Source organism: Mustela lutreola, chromosome 6, assembly GCF_030435805.1.
Source record: "Mustela lutreola isolate mMusLut2 chromosome 6, mMusLut2.pri, whole genome shotgun sequence".
NCBI classification, from domain to species: Eukaryota; Metazoa; Chordata; class Mammalia; order Carnivora; family Mustelidae; genus Mustela; species Mustela lutreola.
In genome coordinates this window covers 81,432,318-81,453,416 of record NC_081295.1, presented here as the reverse complement: position 1 = coordinate 81,453,416, position 21,099 = coordinate 81,432,318, and the positions used below count along the sequence as shown (strand labels likewise).

Here is a 21,099-nt window from a genome sequence, read left to right as displayed (position 1 = left end):
TTATTTTTTTCTTATCCAACTGCTGTGGCTAGGACTTCCAATACTATAAAGTGGCAAGAGTGGGCTTCCTTGTTTTATTCTTGGTCTTAAAGAAAAAGCTTTTTGTTAAGTATGAGGATAGCTGTGGGTTTGTCAAATATGGCCTTTATTACGTTGAGGCATGTTCCATCTATACTCATTTTATTGAGTTATCATAAATGAATGCTGGTTTTTGTCAAATGCTTTCCCTGCATCTGTTGAGATGATCATGTGATTTTTATCCTTCATTTATTAATGTAGTAATTACTCTGATTGTAGATATTGAACCATCCTTATATCCCTGGAAAAAAACCCATGTGATCATGATGTTCAGACTTTTTTCAGTGTATTGTTAAATTTGCTTCATTAATAATTTGTTAACAGTTTTTGTACCTATACTTATTAGGGATAATGGAAATAAGGCCTAATTTTGACTAAAGAAACTTCCTTAACTTTTTGGACAAGATTGAGAGACTACAACTTACTGTATAGGCAAATTAATGGTTTTTAAAGGAATATGACTTTTTTGTTTTAACAATTTCTTTATAGCCTACCAGTTCTTTGGTAGTTCCACAACCAAATAAAGGATTAAGAGCAATCTATATCAGTAACAACTACATATGGGGAAAGTCATTGTTAGTAAAACTTCATTTTTCTATCAAATATTTATCTTAATTATCACAAGGTCCTTAGAAGAAATTGAAAAATATGGTATAAAGAAAGAAACCGAACCAAAATTAATTACACTAAGACTATGTCAAACTAGTGTTTTCATAAGAAGGAAATAATGAATATGGGGAGATTTCGGCATACAATTTAATTCCCCCAATAATGTCTCTATTTGATTTAAATCTCTTTTGCATGATCTGTCCATCACTACTTTTCACATAGCCTTTGGGGCTGTATATAGGGAAAGGTATCATTTTAAAAATGTCTCCAAATTTAATTTCATTGTGAATTTTGTATATAAGGGAGAAGAAGTGTAAGGAAAAAAAAATGTGGTATTAAGAAAAAAATAAAACCTGGATATATATGTGTCTTTTGTAGATCCAGCCTGAAAGAGGAAAATTAAAAATTTGATGAAAGACTATTATAAAAGTTCAAAATTATACTAAGTGATTACTGTGGTTACAGCTCAGTAGGACTATGCTAAATTTATTTAACCGCTGTTAACTATATGACAAAGCAGATGGTGTATTAGTCTCATCATGAACTCAGCATTATGTTGGGAGACAGAAATAAAATGTTGGCCTTATTTTAACTGTGTAACTGGGGTGTATGTTTAATCATTCTGACCCCCAGAAGAAGTCAGATTCTAGAAAACACAATGAAATAAAGCAATATATAATTTGGAGGCAAAAAATGAATTCTTAAGAATTTGAAAGCTGGTGATTATTAGGCTGTTGGATTACCCTTGAACATATATCATATTAAACTTACTCTTTGTTCCTTTTCTTTTTCTTCTTCCATAGTTTGAAATGCAAGGACATGTGCTTCTTTTAAAGATTTATGTCTCTGTTGATGTTGTTCCTCTAACTCTTCAAGCTCTTGTGTAAGTCGTTGTCGTTCTTGTGTAAACTGGGCTTGCAGTTGCTGCAAAGAAGTCTGAGACTGGGAAAGCTGCATTTCCAGATTCTGTTTCAGCAAGGAAATCTATGCCACAGAATGGTACACAATGAAGAATAAGTACAAGGCATATTTCACAAATTGCCAGTCTAAGGGAAAAAAGCATGTCAACAATATTAACTATGGTAAAATAATTGCCTTAAATAAGTATCCACTTAAAATGTTTTAAAATATTTCATAGATACTTAATATTTAGGTATCACTACTTTAAAATCTATTTTTAGTAATTATCTTTAAAAATAGACTGTTTTAGTGGTATTAAGTTTGTGGACTCTCTAAAGAACACTGTAGCCCATGTTTAGGAATATACCTATTTGTTACAATGAACACCTATGTTACACTGCAATAAAAATTTATAATATGAAATAAAAATGGGAAAACAAATGTTAATGTATTTATTAGGTTATGGTTACCTCAAGGAGATAGTATAAGAAGCTAAACTGCTTATTTGTGAGGTGGTAAGGTTGAGTAGAATGTGGGCTCTGAGTTAAAATCCTAGCTCTGCCACTTGCTCTATTAATACTTCACCAGGGTGTTTCAGTTGAAGAGTGTTACTACACATAGTTCACTTAGAATGGCCCCTGACATGTAGTAAATGCTCAATAAATATTAACTAAGATTATTTGGGAATTTAAAAATTACTCTTTAACAGATTTATCCATTTATAACTTAGAATCCTTATGTAAACAAAAAGGATTTTCACTTTTGAATTTTGATTTAATTCAAAAGATTTACAAACCTTCAAGCTTTTTAAAAACCACAAACATCCCCAAATCCTCTATTTATAGCCTCGCAATGACAGGTACTCTTCTTTAATTAAGGAAAGCTAATCTGTTACTCCTTTTGTACACAGACATCACGCTTAATATGTCTGCATATTATGTGAATTGCAGAATAGAAATATGAAACGCTTGTATATGTATGTGTGTGTATATATATATTTTTTTCCACATATACATTTGATATAACCATTTAATTTTATCTATTTCTCTTCTCATAAACAGGAAACTGTAACTTGGAATTAGATTACTCAACCATATTCTAATAGAAGTCTGAAGCTAAGGAGAACATAGGAGAAGCAGATAAAAGTTGTCAAATGTGTCAAATGTGTTCCAGTCAGTAATTTAAGATGTTTACACACAAGTAAAACATTTTCTATGGCCAAGAAGGCTAAGGGAGAAAGGACACTATAAAGTGAGTATACGTAAATGGGAAAAGATCTTTTGATTGATGGAAGGCAGATATAGGATGCTTCAGATGTTTCACAAAGGAAAAAGGGTCTGGGTAAGAAAAAAGGGGAGAATCACCACAGATGCAAAAAAACAAGAAGGAAAAATAAGGACAGTGTTACAGCAACAATTAAGGCCATATCTGTACAGCTGGAAGACTAAGACAAATTATACTATGTGACTTACCATTTTATGCAAAGAAAATCAGAATGAAATGAATATTAGGAACAACCCAGAAAGAAAAAGTAAATCATAAAAGGGTAAAGGGCAATAAAAATGTGTGTTTGTGAACACTAATGTGTAACTGGTAGAGTCATTTTCTTCCCAGCTAGCTGGTTCTTGAAATAGAAAAGGCACCTGCCTACCCTACTCTCTTCCTAAGTTCAACCCTTGTCACAGACCCAGCATGGGGACCCATGTGGCTGCCTTGTCTGTGGTGAAAACTTTTAAAAAACATATATGGGAACATTAGGAAAAGACTATGTTACATGTAGAATAATGATTGATATTGTCAAAGCTACTAATTGGCCCCTGGCTAAGTAGGGACAAAAATCCAGTCAGTGAACAAACTACTCATGAAGCTGTCTACCCTGACAAGCATTTGCATTGACTCAAAGGGAAGGGGCCCGTTTCTCCAATTTGCACACAGTGCTACATGCGCTAGTAGTAGCCCTGGGTCCAGTACTCCAGTTAAGTGTGCACTGAGGGATAAGCCAGTCAGTTCATAGCAGTGTATCTGATTTTCTGCAATACCCACTTCAAAAATTCACTGCATTTGTGGAATTTGAGAAAAGGCAGAGGATCATAGGGGAAGAGAGGAAAAATGAAACAAGAAGAAACCAAAGAGGGAGAAAAACCACAGAGGACTCATAATCTCAGGGAACAAACTGAGGGTTGCTGGAGTGGAAGGGAGTGGGAGAGATGGGGTGGCTGGGTGATGGACACCGGGGAGGGTATGTGCTATGGGGAGTGCTGTGAACTGTGTAAGACTGATGACTCACAGACCTGTACCCCTGAAACAAGTATGTGTTAATAATAATAATAATAATAAAAGAGCTCTTATATGTTAATCTGACTACAAGTGGCTCACACTTTAACTATTTAAGGATGAAACCTATGAAGAAATACAACATTTAAAATGAGGTATTATAGTCGTATAGTTATATATTTAAAATCAAAGCACACTTTCAAACCTCTCTAGCTTAAATAAAATATACTTAAATATTTTACTTAATATTTTATACTTAATATACTTTACCGTGAAAGAATTCCAAAATATATTTTTCATTTTAGGATATGAGATTAATCTTTGCAACTATGCCGGATAAAACACACGCAAAAAGACATTATCATGCAATGTAGTGTTCAAATACACTTGGTTTAGATATTCTGTATTCTTAACTTTGAAAGCACACCAAAACAATATTAAGGCTATCTAAAATCTCTGGATTCATGCTCAAGACCATTACATGAATTATATGCAGAAAACCTTTATCATGCAATACAGCATCAAAACTTCTTTTTGTTGATTTTATAAATAAATTAGTAGCACTGCATTAAATTGTCAGCCTTTATTCAACATGAAAATTACATGGCACTTTAAAACAGAAATAATGAGCAAAGCAATGTAAAATGAACTCCTGTTTTATAGCTGTAATTTAAGCAGCTGAATTTAGTATATTTTATGGAAATACATATTAATATACAACTTCATTAATTCAAAATAAAAGAAAACAAAAATAGACTATGTGTCAAATAGTTTGGGCAATCTTGTTCAGTACTTTTTTTTTTTTTTAAAGATTTTATTTATTTATTTGACAGAGATCACAAGTAGGCAGAGAGGCAGGCAGAGAGACAGAAGAAGCAGGCTCCCCGCAGAGCAGAGAGCCCGATGCGAGGCTTGATCCCAGGACCCTGAGATCATGACCTGAGCCGAAGGCAGAGGCTTTAACCCACTAAGCCACCCAGGCGCCCCTTGGTCAGTACTTTTATTACAAAATTATAGAAAGGGATTTGTTGACTAAATGAAAATTGTTGTTCAAATTTTATGTTCAAAGTACGTAGTATATGTATTAGTTTCTACACATTTGTTCTAATTTTAAATGTTAATGCTTTTTATTTTGTTGGTTTTAAATAAACCAGAAGAATCCTTATTTCAAAAAAGAATTTTAGTCCTCTGTTAAAAATTCATACCACAGGTGTTTAATATACATTTTATAACATATTCTACTGATTGACAGATATGAGGTACTTTGTAAATAATTTTAAAGGCCAAAAGTAATTGCCACTCTGATCTCTACCATTTAAAATACTGATGTCTTTTTGAAAATAGTGCTGTAAAATTTTCAAAAACATTAAAATTAATATGGATATTAATATGGGTACATTTTTGTAGAGAAAGGAAAGCTTTACCTATTTACTACAGTCAGTTTCACAAGGATTCTGTCTCTTCACAGCAGTGCGTGAAAAAACACCCTCAAAATAGAATCAAATCTGAGTTACCGGATCTGATAGGATGTCAACATGGGACATGGAATTATGTTAAGTCAAAATATTTATCATTTTTGACAAGAAAGGTCAACGCAAATTCTTAGAAAGTCTAACCATATGATATTCAGTTCAATACTTTCAAATATATAGGGCAACATTAAAAACTGCTAACAGAGGCTTGGAGGACAGTAAAGATAATTTATTACTATGTCAAAAACTTAGATAAATGTTCACGTAAAATGTTTGAAGGTCCCTGAATATTTTAATTCCTTTTTCCCCCTTTTGAACCACTAATTTGCTATTTTTAAAGAGTCTAGCTAAGAAAATAAATTTAAGTGTAGGGTAATTATGGCCATTCTGAGAAAATTCTGAATTGTTCATAATTTCTTGGTATTTTTCTAAGAAAACCTATGAAGTGAGTTTATCAATTAAGAACCACAGCAATGCCTACTTAATGTCCTTTAGCTATTTTGGTAATATGTTCTCACTCACCCCTTCATTCTTTGTTGAAAAAAATCAGAAAGCTTTTATAAAGGACAAAGGTATCCATAACCACTTGTTTTTTACAACAAGACAGTCTGTAACAGAAAACTTGCATGGAAGGCTGGGAAAGAATGTGTGGAAGGGGTGGGGAGATGCTCACCCTGCTCAACAGCACTGACAAGATGGTATTTTGTTTGGATGATGACAGAGTGGAAGAACTGATCCTCAGTGACTATGTTACAAAAGGAAATTAATTAATGGGAATTTCATTGTGTCACCAATCCCTTTTACGTTTTTTGTAAGAGATGAATCAAGGTGTTCCCTTTCTAGTTACTAACATTTAACTTCAATTTAAGGTAGTTTTTTCATTTATAACTATTTAAGAAAATGTAACTATGTTGTCACAAGTATTCTGAAATACAGTTAATTCTGATAATAACCTTATTTATAGATTCTTACTCCTACTCCAGTTAGTACATATGGTTTATATACAGTGGTTCTGGTTTAATATAGTGGCCCAAATTGTTACTATATGTGCATTTCTTTTTTTAAATATGTGAATTTCTAAATGTAGCCTTATTTCACCAACACTGAAATATCTTTGTTGCATATTTTTTAAATATATTTTTAATGGTGTTAAATGTATTCATGTATTTATTTTTTTATTTTATTTTTAATAAAGATTTTATTTTTAAGTAATCTCTCCACCCAATGTGGGCCTCGAACTCACAACCTCAAGATCAGGAATCCCATGTCCCACCAATGGAGCCAGCCAGGTACCCCTTTGTTCATGTATTTCTAATTATTTTTTACACAGAAAACAAGGTTTAATATTAAAAGTAGACAAAATGTTTTCTATATAGTAGAAAGAATTTAGAAAGGTATGACAAAATAGTTTCACTCCAGAAGTATCAAAATTTCACAGAACATCTCCCAACTCAAGCTTTGATTCTCTTAAGACAGGAGTTGGCAAGCTGTAGTCTGTTTTTATAAATAAAGTGCTACTGGAACATGGCCACCCAGATTCACTTGCATATTGTCTACGGCCACTTTCATCCTACCACAGCAGAGTCAGTAGCTGCCAGAGAAACTGTGTGGCCCACACTGCCAAAAGTAAGTACCATCTGGCCCTTTACAGAAAATGTCTGCAGACCTCTGCCCTTGGATATCAAGAAAAATATTCAAGGATGTTCAGCTCTGTTATTTTTAAAGAACAACTTTGGGTATGGTAAAAATAAATCTCATTTTTTTCTCCTCATATTACATATGAAGATTTTAAATGTGTGTTTACATTGGAATATTACTTTGAAGTTTAATTTCTACATATTTAAGAACAATAGCTTTGCCAATTCATAGAAAAGGGATTTGCTTCATTTCACTTAAATCTCTTAATAATTACAACATCAAAATGTAAATTATGTTGGGAAATCACATGAACCTTCTCAACTAACACCTGTTTGATACTACTTTCTTAAAAAAATAGTTCAACAAAAGAAAAGCAAACATACATTTATTTGCATTGTTACAACAGTCAACTAGTTGATAGTTTTCAAAAATATTTTTAAAGTAAACTTTAAATAATGAATTTTTATTCATGAGAGGTAAAATCTTGCTTGGCTCTGTAATAAAAATATACTCATTAATACAATGTGGTAGATGTATGCACATACACAAACGAATGGCTGAAAGCTTTTGTAACCCATATACAAAACATGACTTACTGAATGCAGAAGTGTATTTTTTATATCATAAGTTAAAGCTTTAAAGCAGTGATGATATTTATGCAAAATCAAAAGTGCAACATGCCCTTGTGTACAAACTGTAAGTGCCGCTCACTTACATTGTTGATAGATTTATGCAAAGCTTCACCCAGAGAGTGCCGCTAGGAAGAAAAAAAATCAAAGGAATAAAGGGAAAACATTCAGAAATCAACTAAGTGAAAGAAAAAGGGATATAAAAGGGAGAGTAAAACACAGGACATTATTTATAATATGCTCAAGAAAAAATAAATTGAAAACAGTTCTGAGAAAGGAATTAGACAAAATAAAAAAAAACAAGACACACAATCTAAATTATCTGTAGCTGATTAACAGAAGCTGATGTTTGTGGGATGGCAGACTTACCTATGCAAAATACTGAAGACCAGTGCATATAAATCAGAGTTCAGCTGAAAAGATAATGGTATTGAAGGATCTAGAAGAAATATTACTGTTCTAAGTTGCTCCCAGAAATCTAAAGCTTTATCCTCAGTACTGATATAGAATGCTCATGATAGATTTCTCAAGAGAAATGAGCAGATGAGAACTCAAACACTAACTTTATTGTCTGCATAATTTGGAGGCCAAATATTTAATCATTAAAAATATATGAATATTTAATAATACTCTGATTTTATGCTTGGAGGAAAGAAAGAAGAGATGCCTCTATAATCCTATTTTCTAGGATATATTCGGCAAAATTGTTTATGTTCTGGGTTTATTTTTCAGAAGTTCATTGCAATTTTGAGTAATATAAAACAACTGGAAAAACCCACATCCTCTCTTTTCCCCAAATATGGGGGAAAATGTGATTTCACTTTTAATTGCCTCATTTTTTTTTTGCTTCCCCAAAATAGAAAATAGTATTTTTTTTTTTTAAAGATTTTATTTATTTGACAGAGAGAGATCACAAGCAGGCAGAGAGGCAGGCAGAGAGAGAGGAGGAAGCAGGCTCCCTGCTGAGCAGAGAGCCCGATGCGGGCCTCGATCCCAGGACCCTGAGATCATGACCTGAGCCGAAGGCAGCGGCTTAACCCACTGAGCCACCCAGGCGCCCGAAAATAGTATTTTAAAGCTATATTAGTAATTTAAGTAGAAAAGTTCCTGTGAAATAATTTTTGCTTTGGGCATTAATCAAACTTTCAGACAGAAAATAATCCTTTTTTCATAATGTGATTATTCCTTGGTGTATTAGAAACTAAAACTTGTTATCTGGTAAATAATTTTTTACTAATAATTTAGACTAATACAAGATGTAACTTAAGATATAGTATACTAGAGTTATAAAAATAATTTGAGAGAAAAGATTAATTTCTACCTGGTTATTCTATAGGTTCTCAATTTAAAGTTTCTCATACATACTACATAAAATTATATAATGCATAATGTACATTTTATATATACATACACTTTTTCTTTTATATATATTAGTTGTATTAATTCTATTTACTTTCTCATACTTAATATTCTTTATATACTAATAAAACACTTCTCCAGACTTTATAAAATGTATGAAAACCTAAGGGATTTTTAGTTGTGTTTTTTTTTTTTTGTTTTACCTCTTTGTATTTCTCAGAACTGATGTCCTTGTACTAGAAGTTAATTTAAAATGTATGGCATTTACTTATGAGGCAGATTTTATTTTTCATTCTTTAAGTAAGGTATCATCAGACAAAAATATGTGTGTTACTTAGGATTCCTGAGCTAACTAATAAAAACGAGGCTAATATGACAGATCATAAAGTGGCATGCAGGTCTTCCCTTAGGAATTCTTGATCTTAGATTTAAAACAACAGAAGTATATTAAAACACTTGGAATCTAAACTCACAGGGGCACTGCCTCCATTAACTCACTGTTACAAGCTATGGAAATAGCTAAACCAAAAGAAACAGTCCTTGAGTGGTGACCTGGGGTGACTCACATCACAGACCTGGCTGTGCCAGTGGGGAAATGCACTAGCACTATGGGGTCATGACCCTTATTGGTTAATATAGAAATGAAGTAAGATTTTTTTCATTTAGGATGATCTTTATTGGAGTACTACTAAATTGCAGGAAATATCTTAAGTAGATACAGAGTGATATAGAGAGTTGAATAAGACAATAAAACAAATATACAAAAAACAATTAAAAAATAAAGAAATAGTTGATTAAAAACTATGATGGGGAATTTTAATTTACTCCTTTGCGGAGTCAAGATGGCGGAGAAGTAGCAAGCTGAGACTGCTTCAGCTAGCCGGAGATCAGCTAGATAGCTTATCTAAAGATTGCAAACACCTGAAAATCCATCGGCAGATCGAAGAGAAGAAGAACAGCAATTCTGGAAACAGAAAAACAACCACTTTCTGAAAGGTAGGACCGGCGGAGAAGTGAATCCAAAGCGACGGGAAGATAGACCCCGGGGGGAGGGGCCGGCTCCCGGCAAGCAGCGGAGCAACCGTGCACAAAATCAGGACTTTTAAAAGTCTGTTCCGCTGAGGGACATCGCTCCAGAGGCTAAACCGGGGCGAAACCCACGCGGGGTCAGCGTGGCCTCAGGTCCCGCAGGGTCACAGAAGGATCGGGGGTGTCTGAGTGTCGCAGAGCTTGCGGGTATTGGAACGGGAAAGCCGGCTACAGAGACAGAGCCGACAGTAAGCTCGCAGCTCCGTGTTACCTTGAACCGGTCGCAGGCTCAGTGAGCTCAGAGCGCGGCCGGAGGTCAGGCAGACGGGAGTAACTGGGCGCTGTTCTCTGAGGGCGCACTGAGGAGTGGGGCCCTGGGCTCTCGGCTCCTCCGGGCCGGAGACCAGGAGGCCGCCATTTGTATTCCCGTCCTCCGGAACTCTACGGAAAGCGCTCAGGTAACAAAAGCTCCTGAAAGCAAACCCGAGCGGATTACTCACCCCGGCCCCGGGTAAGGGCGGTGTAATTCCGCCTGGGGCAAAGACACTTGAGAATCACTACAACAGGCCCCTCCCCCAGAAGATCAACAAGAAATCCAGCCGAGACCAAGTTCACCTACCAAGGAGTGCGGTTTCAATACCAAGGAGAGCAGCAGAATTCCAGAGGAGGAGAAAGCCAAACACGGAACTCATGGCTTTTTTCCTGGGATTTTTTTTAGTCTTGCAGTTAATTTGATTTTTTCTTTTTCATTTTTTTTTTTTTTTTCTCGCCTTCGGGTAAAATTTTTTTTTTTAACTGTTACCTTTTTCTTTCTTAACGATTTTTTACTAGTTTATCTAATATATATATTTTTCTTTTTTACATTTTTCTTAGGTGTTTTCTTTTTTTAAAAATTCTTTTCTTTTCTTTTCTTTTCTTTTTTCTTTTCTTTTTGTTTTTTTTTTCTTTCTTCCTTTTTGAACCTCTTTTTATCCCCTTTCTCCCCACTCACGATTTTGGATCTCTTCTAATTTGGTTAAAGCATATTTTCCTGGGGTTGTTGCCACCCTTTTAGTATTTTACTTGCCCCTTCATTTACTCTTATCTGGACAAAATGACAAGACATAAAAATTCAACACAAAAAAAAGAACAAGAGGCAGTAACGAAGGCTAGGGACCTAATCAATACAGACATCGGTAATATGTCAGATCTAGAGTTCAGAATGACAATTCTCAAGGTTCTAGCCGGGCTCGAAAAAGGCATGGAAGATATTAGAGAAACCCTCTCGAGAGATATAAAAGCCCTTTCTGGAGAAATAAAAGAACTAAAATCTAACCAAGGTGAAATCAAAAAAGCTATTAATGAGGTGCAATCAAAAATGGAGGCTCTAACTGCTAGGATAAATGAGGCAGAAGAAAGAATTAGTGATATAGAAGACCAAATGACAGAGAATAAAGAAGCTGAGCAAAAGAGGGACAAACAGCTACTGGACCACGAGGGGAGAATTCGAGAGATAAGTGACACCATAAGACGAAACAACATTAGAATAATTGGGATTCCAGAAGAAGAAGAAAGTGAGAGGGGAGCAGAAGGTATACTGGAGAGAATTATTGGGGAGAATTTCCCCAATATGGCAAAGGGAACGAGCATCAAAATTCAGGAGGTTCAGAGAACGCCCCTCAAAATCAATAAGAATAGGCCCACACCCCGTCACCTAATAGTAAAATTTACAAGTCTCAGTGACAAAGAGAAAATCCTGAAAGCAGCCCGGGAAAAGATGTCTGTAACATACAATGGAAAAAATATTAGATTGGCAGCTGACTTATCCACAGAGACCTGGCAGGCCAGAAAGAGCTGGCATGATATTTTCAGAGCACTAAACGAGAAAAACATGCAGCCAAGAATACTATATCCAGCTAGGCTATCATTGAAAATAGAAGGAGAGATTAAAAGCTTCCAGGACAAACAACAACTGAAAGAATTTGCAAATACCAAACCAGCTCTACAGGAAATCTTGAAAGGGGTCCTCTAAGCAAAGAGAGAGCCTACAAGTGGTAGATCAGAAAGGAACAGAGACCATATACAGTAACAGTCAACTTACAGGCAATACAATGGCACTAAATTCATATCTCTCAATAGTTACCCTGAATGTGAATGGGCTAAATGCCCCTGTCAAAAGACACAGGGTATCAGAATGGATAAAAAAACAAAGCCCATCTATATGTTGCCTCCAAGAAACACATTTTAAGCCCGAAGACACCTCCAGATTTAAAGTGAGGGGGTGGAAAAGAATTTACCATGCTAATGGACATCAGAAGAAAGCAGGAGTGGCAATCTTTATATCAGATCAATTAGATTTTAAGCCAAAGACTATAATAAGAGATGAGGAAGGACACTATATCATACTCAAAGGGTCTGTCCAACAAGAAGATTTAACAATTTTAAATATCTATGCCCCCAATGTGGGAGCAGCCAACTATATAAACCAATTAATAACAAAATCAAAGAAACACATCAACAATAATACAATAATAGTAGGGGACTTTAACACTCCCCTCACTGAAATGGACAGGTCATCCAAGCAAAAGATCAGCAAGGAAATAAAGGCCTTAAACGACACACTGGACCAGATGGACATCACAGATATATTCAGAACATTTCATCCCAAAGCAACAGAATACACATTCTTCTCTAGTGCACATGGAACATTCTCCAGAATAGATCACATCCTCGGTCCTAAATCAGGACTCAACCGGTATCAAAAGATTGGGATCATTCCCTGCATATTTTCAGACCACAATGCTCTAAAGCTAGAACTCAACCACAAAAGGAAGTTTGGAAAGAACCCAAATACATGGAGACTAAACAGTATCCTTCTAAAGAATGAATGGGTCAACCGGGAAATTAAAGAAGAATTGAAAAAAATCATGGAAACAAATGATAATGAAAATACAACGGTTCAAAATCTGTGGGACACAACAAAGGCAGTCCTGAGAGGAAAATATATAGCGGTACAAGCCTTTCTCAAGAAACAAGAAAGGTCTCAGGTACACAACCTAACCCTACACCTAAAGGAGCTGGAGAAAGAACAAGAAAGAAACCCTAAGCCCAGCAGGAGAAGAGAAATCATAAAGATCAGAGCAGAAATCAATGAAATAGAAACCAAAAAAACAATAGAACAAATCAACGAAACTAGGAGCTGGTTCTTTGAAAGAATTAATAAAATTGATAAACCCCTGGCCCGACTTATCAAAAAGAAAAGAGAAAGGACCCAAATAAATAAAATCATGAATGAAAGAGGAGAGATCACAACTAACACCAAAGAAATACAAACTATTATAAGAACATACTATGAGCAACTCTACGGCAATAAATTGGACAATCTGGAAGAAATGGATGCATTCCTAGAAACATATAAACTACCACAACTGAGCCAGGAAGAAATAGAAAGCCTGAACAGACCCATAACCAGTAAAGAGATTGAAACAGTTATTAAAAATCTCCAAACAAACAAAAGCCCAGGGCCAGACGGCTTCCCGGGGGAATTCTACCAAACATTTAAAGAAGAACTAATTCCTATTCTCCTGAAACTGTTCCAAAAAATAGAAATGGAAGGAAAACTTCCAAACTCATTTTATGAGGCCAGCATCACCTTGATCCCAAAACCAGACAAGGATCCCACCAAAAAAGAGAGCTATAGACCGATATCCTTGATGAACACAGATGCGAAAATACTCAACAAAATACTAGCCAATAGGATTCAACAGTACATTAAAAGGATTATTCACCACGACCAAGTGGGATTTATTCCAGGGCTGCAAGGTTGGTTCAACATCCGCAAATCAGTCAATGTGATACAACACATCAATAAAAGAAAGAACAAGAACCATATGATACTCTCAATAGATGCTGAAAAAGCATTTGACAAAGTACAACATCCCTTCCTGATCAAAACTCTTCAAAGTGTAGGGATAGAGGGCGCATACCTCAATATCATCAAAGCCATCTATGAAAAACCCACCGCAAATATCATTCTCAATGGAGAAAAACTGAAAGCTTTTCCGCTAAGGTCAGGAACACGGCAGGGATGTCCATTATCACCACTGCTATTCAACATCGTACTAGAGGTCCTAGCCTCAGCAATCAGACAACAAAAGGAAATTAAAGGCATCCAAATCGGCAAAGAAGAAGTCAAATTATCACTCTTCGCAGATGATATGATACTATATGTGGAAAACCCAAAAGACTCCACTCCAAAACTGCTAGAACTTATACAGGAATTCAGTAAAGTGTCAGGATATAAAATCAATGCACAGAAATCAGTTGCATTTCTCTACACCAACAACAAGACAGAAGAAAGAGATATTAAGGAGTCAATCCCATTTACAATTGCATCCAAAACCATAAGATACCTAGGAATAAACCTAACCAAAGAGACACAGAATCTATACTCAGAAAACTATAAAGTACTCATGAAAGAAATTGAGGAAGACACAAAGAAATGGAAAAATGTGCCATGCTCCTGGATTGGAAGAATAAATATTGTGAAAATGTCTATGCTACCTAAAGCAATTTACACATTTAATGCAATTCCTATCAAAGTACCATCCATCTTTTTCAAAGAAATGGAACAAATAATGCTAAAATTTATATGGAACCAGAAAAGACCTCGAATAGCCAAAGGGATATTGAAAAAGAAAGCCAACGTTGGTGGCATCACAATTCCGGACTTCAGGCTCTATTACAAAGCTGTCATCATCAAGACAGCATGGTACTGGCACAAAAACAGACACATAGATCAATGGAACAGAATAGAGAGCCCAGAAATAGACCCTCAAATCTATGGTCAACTAATCTTCGACAAAGCAGGAAAGAATGTCCAATGGAAAAAAGACAGCCTTTTCAATAAATGGTGCTGGGAAAATTGGACAGCCACATGCAGAAAAATGAAATTGGACCATTTCCTTACACCACACAAAAATAGACTCAAAATGGATGAAGGACCTCAATGTACGAAAGGAATCCATCAAAATCCTTGAGGAGAACACGGGCAGCAACCTCTTCGACCTCTGCCGCAGCAACATCTTCCTAGGAACAACGCAAAAGGCAAGGGAAGCAAGGGCAAAAATGAACTACTGGGATTTCATCAAGATCAAAAGCTTTTGCACAGCAAAGGAAACAGTTCACAAAATCAAAAGACAACTGACAGAATGGGAGAAGATATTTGCAAACGACATATCAGATAAAGGACTAGTGTCCAGAATCTATAAAGAACTTAGCAAACTCAACACCCAAAGAACAAATAATCCAATCAAGAAATGGGCAGAGGACATGAACAGACATTTCTGCAAAGAAGACATCCAGATGGCGAACAGACACATGAAAAAGTGCTCCATATCACTCGGCATCAGGGAAATACAAATCAAAACCACAATGAGATATCACCTCACACCAGTCAGAATGGCTAAAATCAACAAGTCAGGAAATGACAGATGCTGGCGAGGATGCGGAGAAAGGGGAACCCTCCTACACTGTTGGTGGGAATGCAAGCTGGTGCAGCCACTCTGGAAAACAGCATGGAGGTTCCTCAAAATGTTGAAAATAGAACTGCCCTATGACCCAGCAATTGCACTATTGGGTATTTACCCTAAAGATACAAATGTAGTGATCCAAAGGAGCACATGCACCCGAATGTTTATAGCAGCAATGTCCACAATAGCCAAACTATGGAAAGAACCTAGATGTCCATCAACAGATGAATGGATCAAGAAGATGTGGTATATATACACAATGGAATACTATGCAGCCATCAAAAGAAATGAAATCTTGCCATTTGCGACAACATGGATGGAACTAGAGCGTATCATGCTTAGCGAAATAAGTCAAGCAGAGAAAGACAACTATCATATGATCTCCCTGATATGAGGAAGTGGTGATGCAACATGGAGGCTTAAGTGGGTAGAAGAAGAATAAATGAAACAAGATGGGATTGGGAGGGAGACAAACCATAAGTGACTCTTAATCTCACAAAACAAACTGAGGGTTGCCGAGGGGAGGGGGTTTGGGAGAAGGGGTTGGGATTATGGACATTGGGGAGGGCATGTGATTTGGTGAGTGCTGTGAAGTGTGTAAACCTGGTGATTCACAGACCTGTACCCCTGGGGATAAAAATATATGTTTATAAAAAATAAAAAAAGTATAAAAAAAAAAAAAAAAAAACTATGATGGGAAAAAAGATTGCTTTGATAGAAAAATGACTAGAAGTGATACTGGGTTAATCATAAGAAAACGTCTGTAGGAAGGAGTGACATTTCAACTTGGAGTCAGTGAAAAAGCCAGCCATGAAATGTGATGATCCTATGATCCTGGGTAAAGTGTAACCAGGCAAAAGGATTCGCGAGCACAAAGACCTTGAGGTAGAAGTGAGCTGGGAGTGAGTGGATGTGTGTGTGTGTGTGTGTGTTGGGGGGGAAGGTTTGTAAGGATGACATGAGATGGGTGATTTTTGCAGGGGCCAGATGGCTTATGGTCTTATAGGTCCATGAAAACAAAAAGCCTAATTCAATGAAGTATCTTGAGAGCATTTTAAGGAGGGGAACGGCAAGATCTGATTAGTCATAAAAGATTACTTTGAGTGCTCTGAAGAAAAGTGAAGGGAGACTATGAAAATGGTGGCTTGGCCTACTGTTTACTACAGGCGATGGAAGCAGATGAAGCTGGGGTGTTCTGGAGGCGGAATAAACAGGATTGAAGGATAACATGAGAGAGAAAGGAAAGAGAGATATCAAGGAGGATTCTTCAGTTTTTGTTTTGGTAAAACGAGCAGTGCCAAGAAGTGAAGATGATGGGTTGGGGGATGGTGAGTAGGAATCAGTATTTGAGTCAGACATGCGGAATTTGAGATGCCTGTTAACCTGCCATGTGATTCTGAGTTCAGGTGAAGATATCAAGGCTGGAGATTTAACTTTGGAAGTCACTAACATTTGGATGGTATGTATGCCACAACTCTAGATGGGATCCCCTAAGTTGAAAGAATACTTGCTGAACTAAAAATCTGTATGCAAAAATACTACTTGGCAAGCATTCTATATGAGCAAGATCCATGTTAGTAAAAACCGATGCGCTATATAATAGTCAATTTGTTTCAAAACATCTTAAACTAGTCAGTTTCCAAAATGAGTGAAAAGGGCCTCAGCACATCCCCTTCAACTGACAGCGCTCAGATACCTCAACATAGAAGGCTTACTGAATGTGTTTCAGGACTTTTTTTTTTTTTTTTTAAGATTTTATTTATTTATGAGAGAGAGAGGGAGCACAAGCGAGCCCAGGCAGACAGAGTGGCAGGCAGAGGCAGAGGGAGAAGCAGGCTCCCTGCCGAGCAAGGAGCCCGATGTGGGACTCGATCCCAGGATGCTGGGATCATGACCAGAGCCAAAGGCAGCTGCTCAACCAACTGAGCCACCCAGGCGTCCCTGTTTCAGGACTTTTCTTGAAGGATGAATATAATCAGACTTTCACATAAGTGAGAAAGCTAACTAAAAAAGTTGCTGCACTTAATTAGAAATTTAGAGCTTTGTTTAGAAGAAACCATGCTCTTAGGAGTCATCTCACTGTTCTAAACTTGAGTTTATTCATTTAGAAAATAGCACAAAGTTTTACATGTTTGCAATTTGTAAACATATCAGTATATACATATTGAAATCCATTGAATTACCAGCTTTTGGAGAACAAAGACTATGTCTTATTCAGAGTTTGTATCCAAAGTCCCTAATGGTATGTGGCAAAAAGTAAATAGATCAATAAAGGCTTATTTCAAAACTACATGAATGATACGAACTTTTATTTAGGTTTTGCTGCTCCCTACCTTACTTTTCCTCTCCCCCATAATAACAGAAGCAGCAAAGAAAAAAGTTCAGTTAAAAAGAAAAAAAGTTATTTAGAAAAAATACATACATCGGTATTATGTAGAAATTCTGTAGACAAGGCCAATAGATTCTAAGACTTAGAAATGTATCCCCAGAGAAATGAACGAATGAGTATACCAAATATACCAAATATACTAAATATTTGTCCAGAAAATATTAATCTGAACAAAGATTGCCTAGAGGGAAAAATATTCATTGAATGCACCTAACTTGTCCCAGTATAGTCTATTCTCCATAGTGTAACCAGAGTTCTGAAATTGTAACATTTGGATATTTCACACTCCTGATTAAAAGCTTTCAATAGCTCCTCACTGCTCTGTAGACCAAGTCCCAGCAAACCCCCAAGTTATCCAATCTCCCCAACCTCCTGGCTCTCTGCTCTCTAAGCAAAGGTATTTGGGGGCTGCCTGAAGGCCTTGCACATATATCCCCTTCTGCTCAGAATGTTATCTCCTCTTCTTAGCCTGACTCCTGCTTCTCTTTCAGGTCCTAGGTAAAGGATCCCACAGTCAAAGAAACCTTCCCCAAATTCTCATACTGTGTTTGGTCCCCAGGGTACACACGCTGTGTACCACAGTTGTAATGAGTTAATGTGTCAAACTATTATTTCTATTTGTCTTCCTTTCTAGATTATAAGCAATGAAAAGGCAGAGATCGTTATGACTCCATTATGGGTTTAGCACACTACATGTCAAATCGGAAGCACTAAATTTTTGACAAATGTCAAATGCCATCAAATGTCAACAGAATAAAATTCTCATTACTAACATAAGAAATGTCATTTATCAAATGTTTAATTTCCTTGAAATAATATTATACTGATCTTATACTGCAATTAAGGTAAAATATGTTAAAGCTTAATAAAATGTTCTAAAATTCAATTTAATATATAATGGCAATTTTTAAAAAGATTTTATTGGGGCGCCTGGGTGGCTCAGTGGGTTAGGCCGCTGCCTTCGGCTCAGGTCATGATCTCAGGGTCCTGGGATCGAGTCCCGCATCGGGCTCTCTGCTCGGCAGGGAGCCTGCTTCCCTCTCTCTCTCTCTCTGCCTGCCTCTCCATCTACTTGTGATTTCTCTCTGTCAAATAAATAAAATCTTTAAAAAAAAAAATAAATAAAATAAAAAGATTTTATTTATTTGAAAGAGACAGACACAGCAAGAGAGGAGTGGGAGTGAGAGAGGGAGAAGCAGGCTTCCCACTGAGCAAGGAGCCCGATGTGGGGCTTGATCCCAGTACTTTGGGATCATGACCTGAGCTAAAGACAACCACTGAACAACTGAGCCACCCAGGTGCCCCTATAATATGGTAATTTCTTAAAGCAAATTATGTAGTCTTTTTAAAGTATTAATTACAAGGTTTTCTAATATCTACAGAAAAGTAACCAACAAACCTAAGTTTTAGAAGTGAAAAATCACAATTTAAATAATTCTCCTAAAGACAAAAAAAATCATGAATAATTGTTCAATATTTAAACTAAAGTAGTAATAACAGGCATATAATAAATGAAATTAAGGTGAAGACAAACTAATATGTTAGATAATTCTTTTTTAAAATTTTTTATAAACATATAATGTATTTTTATCCCCAGGGGTACAGGTCTGTGAATCGCCAGGTTTACACACTTCACAGCACTCACCATAGCACATACCCTCCCCAATGTCCATAATCCCACCCCCTTCTCCCAAACCCTCTTCCCCCAGCAACCCTCAGTTTGTTTTGTGAGATTAAGAGTCACTTATGGTTTGTCTCCCTCCTAATCCCATCTTGTTTCATTCATTCTTCTACCCCCTTAACCCCCCGTGTTGCATATGTTAGATAATTCCTAATGCTTTTCTCAGAGATTTTTTAAAATAACTTTATAATCATATACCCAGTGAACCCTTTCATATCCCCAATGCTTTTTTTTTAGTATTTTGTCATTTGAAATTAGGAATATGCTAAGTTGATTTGTTACTACAATGGTATCTTAATGTTTGTAGGTCTTTTTCAGGTGTGTTCTGGGTCTTACTACCTCTGAAGGCACAAACTGTTGCCTACAGTATTTTGCAGAACAGATATATACTTAGTACACATTAATAATTCCCCAGTATTTTAAGCATCTCTTTTTAAAGCCAGTGTAGATATCACTGTTCTATCTCTTCACTCTCTTCTCTAAAAGGTACCAATTTAAGAACTGGATAAACTTAGTCTAAAAAAGGAAAATTTAAATTTTAAATAAATTTAGAACCTAGATGTCCATCAACAGATGAATGGATCAAGAAGATGTGGTATATATACACAATGGAATACTATGCAGCCATCAAAAGAAATGAAATCTTGCCATTTGCAACAACATGGATGGAACTAGAGCGTATCATGCTTAGCGAAATAAGTCAAGCAGAGAAAGACAACTATCATATGATCTCCCTGATATGAGGAAGTGGTGATGCAACATGGAGGCTTAAGTGGGTAGAAGAATAAATGAAACAAGATGGGATTGGGAGGGAGACAAACCATAAGTGACTCTTAATCTCACAAAACAAACTGAGGGTTGCCGGGGGGAGGGGGTTGGGGAGAAGGGGGTGGGATTATGGACATTGGGGAGGGTATGTGATTTGGTGAGTGCTGTGAAGTGTGTAAACCTGGTGATTCACAGACCTGGGGATAAAAATATATGTATATAAAAAATATATGTTTATAAAAAATAAAAAATTAAAAAAAATAAATAAATTTAGAAAACAATTTAGTGCTGTTAATCTTGGGGGAAAATCTCAAGAGCAGGAACACTAACAATATTATATCTGATAAAAGAAGATAAAATACAGTTAAAGTAAAATATCATTAAATTTTTTTGACTGAAGATAATTTAAAAACAAACTTCCAAATTTACTGAGGAAAATGCTGCATATTAACTTTGAATCCAAGAACTGCAGTAAGAAGAATAATGGGTGTTGGCTGGTTTTTCGTGGACTTTAATCCCATTCTACATTTTCTGGGGTCCTGACTGTAATTCCCACTCTCTGTTCTAGCTGCTTTCTCTCTTTCTCCATATATTATTTCCCCTCAGTCTTTCTGCTTTTTCTTTGACTTCTCTTTTCCTTTCTCCAGTCATCTCTTTTCCCAGGGCTGAGGCTGGATCTCTGATGTTTGCTGTATATAGTTTCTTGTTCTCCTAATTTCTACAGAGATGATTCAAAACTGGAGGTCAGCTTCATTGATCTCCA

General features: G+C 36.2%; 1 protein-coding gene across 7 annotated transcripts in view; it reads right to left on the bottom strand.

Annotated features, from left to right (window-relative positions):
* The window catches only part of FAM184A (family with sequence similarity 184 member A), a 116,879-nt gene that overhangs the window by 24,007 nt on the left and 71,773 nt on the right, over positions 1 to 21,099 (bottom strand). For 5 of the 7 annotated variants that reach the window (XR_009354670.1, XM_059177711.1, XM_059177714.1 and 2 more), the window contains exons 10-11: positions 7,687 to 7,728; positions 1,459 to 1,671 (exon numbers count right to left, since the gene is read on the bottom strand). Coding sequence is in view for 6 of the 7 variants with exons in the window: in XM_059177711.1 (XP_059033694.1) it covers positions 1,459 to 1,671; positions 7,687 to 7,728 (255 nt within the window). In the remaining variant the exon portion in view is untranslated. The remainder of the gene's footprint in view (positions 1 to 1,458; positions 1,672 to 7,686; positions 7,729 to 21,099) is intronic. The other 2 variants (XM_059177712.1, XM_059177715.1) reach the window with 1 other exon arrangement.